Source organism: Strix aluco, chromosome 3, assembly GCF_031877795.1.
Source record: "Strix aluco isolate bStrAlu1 chromosome 3, bStrAlu1.hap1, whole genome shotgun sequence".
In the NCBI taxonomy this organism is placed as follows: domain Eukaryota; kingdom Metazoa; phylum Chordata; class Aves; order Strigiformes; family Strigidae; genus Strix; species Strix aluco.
Genome location: NC_133933.1, coordinates 86,652,489 through 86,665,848, shown reverse-complemented (window position 1 = coordinate 86,665,848; position 13,360 = coordinate 86,652,489). Strand labels below are relative to the sequence as shown.

General features: G+C 44.3%; 1 protein-coding gene across 5 annotated transcripts in view; it reads right to left on the bottom strand.

Moving 5' to 3' along the window:
- Nucleotides 1–11,186, bottom strand: part of USP45 (ubiquitin specific peptidase 45) — a 56,134-nt gene extending 44,948 nt beyond the window's left edge. For 3 of the 5 annotated variants that reach the window (XM_074819487.1, XM_074819490.1, XM_074819492.1), the window contains exons 1-2: nt 11,067–11,186; nt 2,523–2,632 (exon numbers count right to left, since the gene is read on the bottom strand). In XM_074819487.1, coding sequence (XP_074675588.1) covers nt 2,523–2,622 — 100 coding nt within the window. In that variant the 5' untranslated portion in view covers nt 2,623–2,632; nt 11,067–11,186. Of the gene's footprint in view, nt 1–2,522; nt 2,633–9,855; nt 9,875–10,840; nt 10,925–11,066 lie in introns of those variants that run through there. The other 2 variants (XM_074819488.1, XM_074819489.1) reach the window with 2 other exon arrangements.
- Between the last annotated feature and the right edge of the window lie 2,174 nt (nt 11,187–13,360).

Genomic DNA, 13,360 nt, shown 5'->3' with positions numbered 1-13,360 from the left:
ATTTCAGTCCTTCTGTAACAAAAATCCTTCTCAAGTCAGTAAATGCCACCACTTAAAAACAGATAAACTACTTCGTACAAAAGTACAAGAACTACTTTTGCACAAAATGCATTTCCATGTTTTTTGGTTTGGTTTTTTTTGTCAACAGTAAAATACTTCTGGTTTCAGCTGGGATAGAGCTAACTGATGGTTTTTTCTTTCCTTCTTAGGAAGAATAGTAGCTAGAATAGTGCTGTGGTTTGGATTCAGTATGGGATTTAATATAAGAAGAATGTTGATAATGTACTGATGTTTTTAGTTGTTGCAAAGAAATGAAGGACTTTTCAACTTCTCATGTCCTGCTAGTGCACAGGTACACCAGAAACTATGGGGGAGCATAGCCAAAGCAATGGACTCAACTGGCCAACGGAATATTCCATGTCATCTAACATCACGCTCAGTATATAGATAAAGGTTGATTGGGAAGCTCCACTTGGGTTTTGGGGAAGATGGTTTCAGGATTGTCTCCTCTCTGGGATCACTAGCCAGGAACAGGCTGGCCATCAGTCAGTGGGTGGTGAGCAATCACACTGTGCATTATCCATTTGTATTTTCTATTATTACTATTATTATTAACATTTTAGTTTTATTTCAATTATTAAATTGTTTTTATCACAACATATGAGTCTCCTTACCCTTACCCCTCCAACTCTCTCCCCCATTCCACAGGAGTGGGTGAGGGTGAGTGAGCGGCTGCATGGTATTTGGCTGCCAGCCGAGTTTAAACCACGACAATACTACAAAAATCTATTTTTGCACATGACAACACAGGCAGTTGATCTCCTTTGCAATCCATAAAGAAAGATTTTCAAATACCCATGCATCCCTACTACAACTGCCCATTCTGAACACGAGTATCAATCACTATTCTCTGTCATATTTTTTGCACAAATTCCACTGCAGTATCACAGAATAACCTGGCTTTGAAGGAACCTCTGAAGGCCACCTTATCCAAATCCTCATTCAAAGCAGGGCCAAATACAAATTTAGATCTGGTTACTGATGGCTCTGTTCAGCTGAGTGTTGAATATCTTCAAGGACAGAGGTTTCAACAACTCACTAAAAAATCAGTTTTCTGTCTGACCATCCTCAAGATGAAAATAAATTTCCTCATACTAGTCAAATTTTCCTTGCCCTAACTTTTGTCTGTTGCCTTTAGCCCTCTCATTGTGGACCTCCCAGAAGAGCCTTGCTCTGCCTTCTCTATAACCACCTGTCAGGCAGTGAAAGAAAGAAACTGTACTTTCACTCCTTTGACTAAACAAAGCCATTGCCTTCAGCCCATCTTCACGTATCATGTTCTCAGTCTCCTTAATAACATGGAGCTCAACTTGCTCAGACAAGTCAATGTCCTTGTACCAGGGAGCCACAACTGAACACAGTACTCCAGATGAAGTCTCGTAAGCACTAAAAAGATGGAAATAATCACGTACCTCGCCCTACACTCTAGATAATACAGTCCAGCATACACAGTAGGCACAAGCCACACCACTTGCTTTTATTCAGCATGTGCAGTAGGACCCCCAGGACCTTTTCTGCAAAGCTGCTTTCAAGTCATTGATTCCCACCCTGTAATTGCATGTGGTTATTTAGGCCCAGCTGCCAAACTCTCCACTTGCCTTAGTTGAACACCATGAAGTTTCTGCCAGCCCATTTCTCCAGCCAGTCTAGGTGACTCTGAACAGCAGATCCACCCTTCAGCATTACCGACTGCTCTCCCCAATTTGTCGTCAGGAAGATGACAGAGTGTAGCCTCACAATGATACCACCCAGCTCTCTCAGCACCTTCAGATGCATCCCATCTGATCCCATGGACTTGTGCATGTCCAGTTTGCTTAACAGGTCTCAATCTTGTTAAACTCCGGACAATGTTTAAATCCCAGAGTCTGCCACTAGGCTCAGGGACCAGGGAGGACCAAGTGCAGAGCTTACATGTGAAGACAGAGGCAAAGGAAAGATTGAGTTCCTCACCCTTTTCCCATGTCCCTAGGTCCCCTGCCCCCTCAAGCAGCAGGTTTGCACATGCCATTTTACTGGCACAGTATCCATACAAATCTATCTCACCCTTTACATCCCTCATCAGATTTAACTCTAACTGAGGCTGGCTTACCTAATGCCATTCCTGCACAGTCAGGGCACCTCCAAGGGCAGCCCAAACCTGCCCCCACCCTCTCTGCCCTTCCTTTTGCCTCCAAGCTCAGCTGGAAGCTCCCCCTCCCTGCCCCCCCGTTCAGTTAAGCAGCCTCCTGCCACATGTGCTAGACCTTCCACAGGCACCTGAAAGGCCATTCTCCTACTTCAGGGCAGTCATGTAGTGTAACGACCAATCAGGTCATAAACACCTAACTGGGGATATTTCTGTTACAAATTCCAACAAGAAAAGCATTTCATGGTAATGGTACCACTGATTTGCGGTTATCATCAGTCAGCACCAAAGTTATTAGACCTGAACCTTACAGCCAAACATCACCTAATGTATTTACCTGAAATATCATCTGAAGAGTCCTCATCCTGTGGCCTGTTAGGCCTTTTGCTTCTCTTTGGTTTCTCGGGGTTGGCTCTTGATGGATCTTTCACCCGCATCTGTTACTTACTAGGAAGAAGAAACAGGGGTTGCTGTATTGTCCAAACACTTCATCAAACGTAGTGAGTTTGAACTCTAAAAGCATGAGATCAAATCACACATTCAAACCTCACAAACACAGTTTTAGGCTTTGACTAATGTCAGCTGTTGTGCAACAAGGAGTATGAATGTTTCAGGAATGAACTCTTAGGAATGCCACAAGATCAGTTTGTTACATTACATGACATTATAAATTGTAGCTGTAGCTATGGGGGACACACACTTCCAGGCATCAGTGTTAAATATTTGAGATACCAAGATTTTCTTTATTTTTGTTATTGTAAAGTAAACTACTACAGAGCTCTAGCCATACCTTACCAGTAAAACTTCATCAAAACAGAAGCTTCTCTTACTTAACATATCTCCCTTAGGAAAGGTTTTAGTCACCATTTACCGTTGTATATTCCCTAAAAGCTTCTGAGCAATTTCTAACACTTCAATAAAATACAAAAGTATTCCAAACTTCATGAAAGTGTCCTCTCCTATGAGTGAGGACAGACTGGAGTGTAAGCTGACCCCTCTATTAAACATCAGAGAATCCATACAGATGAAGTCTCTCATAGGAAATTTGGGTCATTAATCAAGAAGACCTATGAAGAACAGAATTAAAGGATAAATATTTGCCACTAAACTTTAAAAAAAATCCCAGAGATTTCAGCACACCGGTCATTTAACCAAACTCCAAATGTGAAATCACTGAAGGAGTGTAGCTGTGCATCACACAAACAGTTTCTGAAGCTTAGTATACAGGTTGTCTTTTAACAATGTGCTTCATAAAAACAAATTTATGTTTTCATATATAAATCATATGAATGTAAGATAGTCTAATATTCATACATTGTAAACCTGTGAGCCATTCTGTTTAGAAAAAAAATTACACCTTGTGGCATACCACATAGGAGTTAATAATGTCACCTGAGCCACCAGTACCAAACATTTTCAACTGTGCTACCTCATTTATGTAGGGGAAACCTCTAAAATGCCCTACATTTGAGAATAACAAAGGATATATTCTTGCTACAGATCAGTAGATAAGATTGTCAAAGTTTAAAAAGTTTGTCTACCTAAGTTTTTTAATCTTCTCTGTATATGCATTTAGACCTTTGTATTACTGAAGCTCTGAGGGACATGGGAATTGACCTGTATATTGAACTCCGTATTCCCTCTCCTTTCTTATCCATTAAGCCAATCAGCAGAACAGTCAAACAATATTGATACTAGAGCACCACCATCACTGGTATCTGAACAGCCTTCAGTGAAGTGAAGCAGGTAGTCTGGACCTCAGAGCTCCTGTTCCAGGTTCCTACAGACCTGGACAGATATCTCTTCATCTGCCACACATGCTGTTAGTGCTGGAAGTTTTCTGCATGAATGTATCAATTAGAGATTTACTGTGGACAAGTCAAATTTCTGTAGAGTATGAAAGAAACCTTTACTCTCTGCTTCCTTGCATCGACAGCTTCATGTCTCCTCAACCTTTCAAAATGCACTTCATTTTTTGCAAAATGCTACATCTACATAGCAATCAGTTTATACTGTATTAAATACCATGCATGATGTTCTTAAATTACAGATTTTAAAATTTCCTGTACTTAAGGGTATAAAGCTTGAAATGCTTAGACACACAAGTGAACAATGCCACTAAATTGAGCTTTGCTGATTTCGTAGGTTTGCAATACATGTTCATACACTAAGAAAGATCTGAATATTCCAGCTCTTGACTATTTATACTCAACATATGTTAGCATGCCTAATGTACATCAACAACCATGGATCACGGCATCCCTAGAACAGGAAAAAGTGCTTCAGACCCAAAAAACTTCAACTGTACTTCTGCCTTGGCACCTCATCATATATCCAAGCTTCATGTGAAACTACCCATCACCACTTGTCGCACTGCTGCTTAACCGAGCACAAGATTCATCGAGACATTCATCAAACAATAAGGCCAATACAGCTACTGTTAGAAAACCCATGATTTTACACTAAATTATGTAAAGAGTCAATAGCAAAGACAGCAAAAAAGTCCTCCCTAAAGGAATGTAGTTGTGTTTGGGTTATTCAACATTGACATAAACGATCTATGAGTTCATTTCAGCATCACAATTTTTATCTCTTTGGGCAGATTATGTAAGACTGTCCAAACCACAGATTTCGCCCAAATGAAAGTCATGTTCATACCAGTACATTTTGAGAGCTTGGATAACTTAATGAAAGAACAATTATGGGCCCAACCAGCTGAAATACAAGCAAGTCTTTACCACCTGTGAAATCCTGTGGCCCATGGACCAGGTGATACAATCTGGATCAGGGCATGCACAGCCCACCGCTGAACCCACTCTCTAGGGTCCTTCAGGACACATGGAAAAGACAATGTCAGCTGGTACCTGCAACCACTGAAAATGTGGCATTTCTAGCCCAACATAGACAACATGGCATTAGAAATGAACACTGACATGAGAAGCTGGCAATATAGACAGGCACCCACCAGACAATGTTTACTGACCTGGGAGCTCTTGAAAAGCACAGCATATCAAGGACCTAGCCAGCCAGGGTTTGTGCCTGATTTTGAAAAGCATGTAAGTGGGATGAAAAGGTAAGAGCAAGGAGCTACTCAGCTTGCATCTACGATGCATGTAGCACAGTACGCGTGCAGTACTATCTGCCCTTTTCCAGTATATTTGGGGACAGAAAACACTACAAGTAAAAGATCTCATTTAACAACTAAAAACACGATCAACATTTCAAAATACACCAGAAATTTTATTATTATATTTGAGACAAACAAGGAAGAAACCTAAGGTGCTTCAGAAACTACTTCTCAGAAATACTTCAGTTTATGGGAAATAAAAGATTGAGATTTTATTGGAACGGAGACCCTGAACAAACATAGACTCGAGAAAACATAAAACACAGCTAAGAAAAAAGCAAGAGAGAAATTCCAGAGGTTTCTGTTGGCCATGGACACAAGACATTCAGGACAAGTGGGCAGAGGAGAAACAAACAATTTACACAAAATGAACTTGATACACTGAAGATTAAAAATCATGGCAATATTCCCATGATTTGCCTCTTTCCAACCCATTCTCTTATTTTTTGAATATGTTCAATGAGTAATTTGACTACAGCCATCAACTGTGGAGTGTCCTAAAGGAGACAGCCTCTCCCTCTTTCCCTATGCAGAAAGAAGATTGCATGAGTCCTTGCTTCAAAGTTTCTTTTTGTGATGGAAAAACAAATACGGTAAGTTTTTCATTTAGTATACACAAAATCAAGTCACAGTGCAAATGATACTTGACTAATGAATCTGACAAATAAAAACACCCCAGTTTTTGTGATAGAAAAAGCCGAGTTCAGAGGGTATGTTAGCTCCACCCTGATCTCTATTTGACACACAGTAAAAATCTTAAGTGGAAATTATGCAGTGTCATGGGGAAAAAGCTAAAAATAGAAGGAGCTAAATCTCCTCCTTTTAAACAATCATTTCATACAAACCTAAGAACCAGTCCTTACCAAACGTGTTCAGATTCTTTGAGCTCAGCATACAAGAGTGAAGTATAATCATCATCACTTGATATTTTCAGTTTACTTTTTACTTCTTAAAAGACTCCTAATGCCAGTCTGCCTACAAAAAGCCGATTAAGATCAAAAGCTCCTTGCTACAACTGTTCCTTTCCACCTTTCTGGAAAGAACAAACCACTTCAAAAGCAGCAAAATGATCTGCCTACCTAATTTTAAAAGCTTCAAATTTGCCAAAGTGCCAAAAATCAACATGCTGAATTTAAGTTAAATCTAAGGTATGCCTAGACTATTTTAAATGTCTAGGCCTGAAATAGTCTGTATTTAACAGCATTAATATTTCTGTATTTAGAAATGCACCCTCTTTATAAAGTATGTATTTAGAAACTAAAAAGAGCTGGATGTAGTTCCTAAAATAAATAATTGTTATTTTTAAAAATTTTATATTTTACCAGAAGTCAGTAGAGCTAGGACCAATAAAAGATACAAGGCTAGTGTGAACTAGAATTCACTTTTCTTTTGGGGGAAAAAAACCCAATAAAAACCAAAACCAAACAGGTCGTTCCTCTTCAAAGCATCTTTATGCAAAGAGGTGAAGCAGCAAACTATGTCTTCACTGTCTAAACTCCCCAAGACCTATTCCTGTCTTATCATCTTGGACTCCTTACTTGGAGGTTGAGTCTATCCTCCTACAAAGTCTACAGCTCACTTGCTAAATTTTGAAATGTGCCACCTTAGTGAGTCTTCCCATGCTGTACCTTCACTATGATGCTAATAAGAAACCCAAACCAGATCATCAGTATGTTAGAGAAATAACCTGCTGTGCTGACTACTACCATGACACCACTTCCATCTGCCATCGTCCACATTTTCCCTCCTCTTATAATTACGGTGCCAGCTCTTTCAGGCAAGTGCCACATTTTTGGTTTTATCTCTGTAATACCTATCATAACATTTTTCCTGATTCTTGATTAACTATAAGGATTACAGTTGCATTACTAGAATGCAAACAAGAAGATAAAAATGAGGTAGTAATCACCACTCATCTAAGCAGACTTACCCTGTGAAATACAGCCAAGTGAATATACAGATAGTCTCCAGGTACTATTCTGGATATGGGTAAGGCTCTCCCAGTAGGACTGCCCATTAACTGGGAAACCAGTACTGTTAACTATTTCATCAGCGAGCACCTGAATTCAAAGAAGCTGGGGTAAATACATTTACCTCAATCCCTCAAGTCATCTGAGGTATTCTAAATTCCAGCTCTCACCACTTGCAGCCAAACTTTCAAGTTAGAATTATGTCATTTTATGTTGCAAATGCAAAAAAACCCTGCATCACACTGGAAAGGCATAACACACACTGAATAGTGAAAAATTAGCACTTTCATGTAACTTAACAGAACTGTCCAGCTGTCAACAGCAGCCTAGCACCAAAGCAAGGAGCTGAGGAACAGCGCAGATGTGCAGATGAAGTCCAATGGCCAAGATGGTCCGTAGCACATCTGTGAAAGGTCTTTATGAGCTTCCACGTAACTGTCAGAGTACAGAAAGAAAAGCCTTTGTAGGGATCAGTAATGCCAGATCCTCTGCAGAATTGCTACATGTTTTGATGTAAGCTGCAAATTGATATATTTTGGACGTCTGTTCCAAGCGTTACCTGTGGCATTTTGGCTTGCTCGTCGCTAGATCAAATGTCACCCAATCAGAGCAAGAACCGCATCCATCACGGTTAGCAACTGGGCAGCGTCACCCATCAGCAGGCCAGGAGGCTCAGCGCTCTGACAGCCACCGAAACCTTTGCGGCAAACAAGCCCCCGCTGCCTGCTAGAGCAGTAAAAGGACCAGAACTGCTGACTGGTAGTGGCAGCAACACTTCTTCCCCTGGAAAATGTCATCTGAAATTCTGAAAGTGTCATCTCTGAGACTTCCTAGCCCAAAGGCACATCACACATCCTACACCATCACTGGAGCTCAAACGCCAATCCTGACATTATATTACAGTCCTAAAAGGGTGAGACACTGATGTACTTCTTGCACAAGGAGCGAGACACTACCCTTGGACCACCAGATACAGCTTTCCAAGTGACAGGTAAAATCCCATAGCATTTCTCACTTTTATTAATCTTTTTTATCCAGCCACCCATGCTAACCACGGTCTGTCAATGTTCCTGTTTGCACCCTGCACAATCCCCCTCACATTTCCTACTGAAACCCACTTACCACAGAAAAATTACTTCTAAGGATGCACAGAAACCAGATGTGTCCAGAAACAAGAATGAAAAGACTCTGTAACTGGGTTTTTGACTAAAGTAAATTGAAGGATTGAGTGGGTAAAAGAAGTAGTATTTTTATGACATATTTTTGCTAGTATCTTAGAGCAAAGGTTTTATGGAAAATTTCAGGGATACCTGTAAATATCCAACCTCATAAAGCAAACTGCAACTTTTGCTTATGTTCTCTATCCCACCTTAAATGTATTTTTAAAAAATATGAACACACCAAGAGGGAAAAACATCTGGGTAGGCACACTCATGGTCTAATATGGATTCTCCTAAAATTCACACTTCAAAAAGCGAAACACCTAAGTACCACAAAGAGAGCCATGACTTATAACTAATGATGTTGGCCCTCAAGTGAAAACTTTGTATGTGAAAAGGCAGTCAGATGACAGAGCTGACAGACTATGCACTCACGTGATATGAACACCAATGTAACAGTGCCATCACCACAGAAAATCTGAGGGCGTAACAACTGAAACAGCTGGAGAATAACCAGTGAACTCACAGTATCTTGGCAGGATAACTGTGTGGACAAAAACTGGGAACCAAGTGGTCCAAGATGTCATAAGAGAACATGAAGGATAGTATGAGCAAAGGATGAACTTCAGAGAAATGCTAATTCTGTGAAGTCTAAAAAAAAAAAAAAAAGGAACTGTGGTTGCAGCACAGTGTGTGAGATAGCAGGCTGAAGCCCACACAAGATATTACGTTAAGCTGAGACTCATGCTGTACCCCTGCTTAAAGGGCTGAGTCAGAGCAGATGAAGGAAAACAACGGCTGCATGTAACTTCCCATCTACTCTGGAAGGGTGTTGTGGGAGTTAGCTAATTAATGGGGGTAAAACAGATATAACTATAAAGGACTACGGAAAACTAGTTTGAGCACTTTGAAAGTCAAAGCCTTGCCACTGAGAGCAAAAAATTTCATTCCATTTTCTTCCTCCACACAACTGCCCTAGTTTGTTTTGATGACACGTCTAAAGTGGAACAACTTGTCCTTGATCTATGGTTGATGCTCACAGCAGAACCCATGAGACACTAGCTGCGTTTCTGTAAATCTTGCAGAAACAAAACTACAGAGCACCAGTTTTTCAATATTTCATGAAGAAATCTGACAAAATATTTACAACCCTAGTAAACTGCACAGCAATTTCACAAAGGCATGTTCTGCTATCAATCTGGCACATGTTCATACCACTACTATGCTTCCTTTTAAAAAGCTAGAGAATGAAAGCAGAAAGAATCCTTTGAACGCAACTCTGCTTTATATGTTTGTATGAGAGGATTATTTAATGGCATTGGGAAGTACTTGTAACTGAAGATGACATGCAACAAGAATACAGCGCTACACCTGGAATTATTGCCATCTGTTTCTATGTTCTTGACATCTTACTTTATTCTTCTGCATCTGTGTTTCATATGCTGTCATGCATATTCTGTTTAAACGTGCAGGTAGTAACATATCTGTAGCAAGGGCAGGATGAAGTCCTAAAGTAAAGAACATCAACAGCAAAAGACCAAATGAAGTCCTTAAAAACAATCCAGGAATCAGAGAACCAAAACACTAACTCAAGTACAACATGCAGAGTTGCAGTTAGGGGGTCTAAAATACCACATCTCCGGTTAATCGAAAGGGCGGTCACCAGGCTGTCATCTAATTCCCAGGCAAGTACCGGTCTGCATTCACTGAAAAGGAAACTTCAGGTAGCAGAGCGCCAGTCCTGCCTGCCAAAACACTTGTCGTGGGGAGCCCGCAGCCCGCCTTCACATGGCCACGCCGCAGTGGCAGCAGGCCGGCGGTGGCATCACCAGGCCGGCGTATGCCACGCTGTCACAGCAGGGCAGAAATAATCGCGCCAGCCTCATGACACAGAACTGTAAGACCATTTTATAACCGCATTCACTTGCGAGCTTGCCTAATGCAAAGTGAACAGAGCTTATGTTTCAACCCGACCAAAGGCGATGCTACCGACTCTAATTTAACGGACCAAGAAACTTACTGCAGGTCACAGAGACAGCCCGGTGCTGCTGTTTTCATGTCACAGTATTGTTAACCTATTTTGGGCCGACAGCGGACGGTCGGCACCTGCAGCTCGTCGCCGGCTACTCAAAGCGAGCCCACCCGAGCCGCACTCGACCACCACCACCAGTTCGCGACACGGCGGGAGGAGGCCCGGGTAGGGCTGCCCCGGCCGCCCCCAGCAGCAGGCGCCCGGCCCGGGCCCACGGCGGGGCAGTGCCGCCCCCCCCGCCCGCCCCCGGCAGCGGTCAGGGCGGCCCGCCCGGCCCGGGCCCTCGGCGGGGCAGTGCCCCCCCTCCGCCCGCCCGCAGCCCGGCACAACTGTCGCGCCCCCTCCCCGCGCCCCGCCCGGCCGCACCTCCGCGGCGCCCCCCGGGACGCGGCTCCGCAGGCCGCGGGCCCGGCCGCCGCCATGGCGAGGCAGATCGGCCCGGCCCGGCCCGGCCCGGCCCTCCAGCTGCGGCCGCCGCTTGTCGTCGCCGAGGCTCCGCGCCCCCCGGCTCCTCAGGAGAAACCCGCCGCGGCCACGGCGCCCCCCGAACTGGGCCGGCCGCCTCCCCCCGCCCCGGGCGCCCCGCACTCACGGAGCGGCGGCGGGCGGCAGGCAGGCACAGCGCGGCGGCAGGAAGCAGCGGAGGAAGCTGGGCCGCAGCCAGGGCCGCGCCGCTCTGCTCCGCCCGGCGCGGCCCGCCCCCGGCCTCGCCGCCCAGCGCTCCCCGCCCCAGCCCGGACGGCTCCCCGCGGGCCCCGGGGCGGCGGCAGCGGGGGTGCGGCCGGGGGCGGGTAGCGTGGAGGGCGGGTGGTGCCGGTTCGAGGGGAAAATGAGTTTCCCGGTTTAGGAAGGGCGGTGGGAAGCGGCGCTGCCCGGGGCTGCCGGCTGGGCGGGAGCGCACCTCGGCCCGCTGAGGGGCAACGGGTAGCGGCAGGTCTGGCTGCGGGGCACCTTAGAAACTCAAGGCAAAGAAAGGAAGGGGGTGCAAAGGAGGAGAGACATGATGGGGTTACCTTCGCGTCTGAATTTGAGGGGGTCTTGCTGAAAGACCTGAAGATGCTGCACTGGATTTGTGCGTGTGGGGAGCAGGCTAACAGGTTTGCCTGTGTGCAAGGGTGCGGGTAGTCGTACCCAGAGGTTATGCAGAAGGGCCTGGGCCCTGCGTCGGGTTTCAAAGTAGCCACCGTGGGAGGGACTGGTGGGAGATCGGAATCAGAGGTGTCCAGGGACAGGCGAGGGAAAGCTGTCGAGCAGACGAGGGAGGAGCTAGTAGAAACGGATTGAGATTTAACTCGGCATGTGGCTAGACAGCAAGGGGGGCTTTAGTTGGACAGAGGGCAAATCTAAATTAAGGACTGAGAGATAGTAGTTTTATTGGAATAAGGTTATCCAGTGATAAGGCACAGAGGAAAAAAGGGGGAAAGGGTGAAGTTGCTGTGGCACCCCTCAGAAACCAAGGGTGGAGGACCTGTAGTGGATCTGCTGACAAACAGGCTGAAAAAATGGTTAGAGAAGCATGTAGAAATCATTGGATCAAGCAAAGACAAGATGTCAGGAAGAGTATTGTTGAAAGAGGTTGTCAGATTAAGCGGGATTTGATTTAGGTAGGAGGAATTCTTTAGGCACTTCAGTGACAACGATGACAACTGAGCACAAAGATCTGCAGGCAGACTGCAGACCGTGTAACAGAGGAGCCCAGACATGGATCGTGAACACCGTGATCATGGGGTCTATACGTGAAAGAGAGAGAAGGAATATGGGACAACAATCTGGAACAAATTGGATCGAGAAGTGGGTCCTTCCTCCTCTGCACAGGAGAGATTAGAGACCTATTGAACTGCAAGAGCGATAGCTAGATTAAAAAGTTTAAAAAAAGGAAGGAAAACAATGTGTGAAAGGGGGATAGTGTGATGTGAAGGGGAATACTTTCATTTAGCACAGAAGAGGAGAACAGAAATATCTGAAAGAGGTAGAACATCAGGGAGAACATCAGGCAGAAGGGGAAGGCAAGCAAAGGAGGTGGAAAAGATGAGGTGAGAAAATGTTTCCCAAAAGAAACGGTTTGAATTCTGTGCAGAGAATGAGGACAGCAGGCTTTATGCATAGGTTCCTGTTGTGTAGGGGAAAATGGGGTATAAATTAGAATTGCATGTTAGGAAAACAGATTTGTCACAGAAATCAGAGAGGTCCCCATCTTTCCTCCAGAAGCACTCAACAAGGCAAAAGCAGAGCCAAAGAAAGCCAGTGTCAAGATTGAATCATGTCTGGGGTTTAGTAATGAGAGAAAATGATGGGTCAAGGGCAAAGAAGAAACACACACGAAGACCATCAGCAATCAGAGGCATGAAAGAAAGAAAAGTGAAACCAGAGAGGGAAGGCCAAAAGCAAATAGTAAATCATGGTAAAGAATACTATGGAAAGGCTGAAAAGTTTCTGGGAAAAGAAAAACAATAGAAAAAGAAGATGCAGCAACAAAAATAATCAGAAAGGCGGTAAGACTTGATGAAAGCCTAGGTTTGTGAACCATTTTTTTGATCAGTGAAGGCTTCAGTCAAACAAGATGAGGATAAAGAGTGTGCAAGGGTGAATGCAGCTGGGTAGTCAGCTGGGAAATTGTGCCACTGGGAATGAGTGTTGGAGGCTGTGCAGAAATGGAGAGAGTGAAAGGAAGAAGAGATGAAGTGGAGAGAATCCCAAGAGGTGAAATGAAGAAAGCTGCTGAGGAGGGGTTGAGTGAGTGCTGGATGACAGTGCCGTGAAGGCGAGAGAACTGAATGTGCTGCTTCCCACCCTTTTACCAGCTGGGGGAGTTTACCTAGCTTCATCTACTCTGACTTCAAACTCTCAGTCTTTCACAAGACGGCTAGTGGATCATTCCTATTTCTG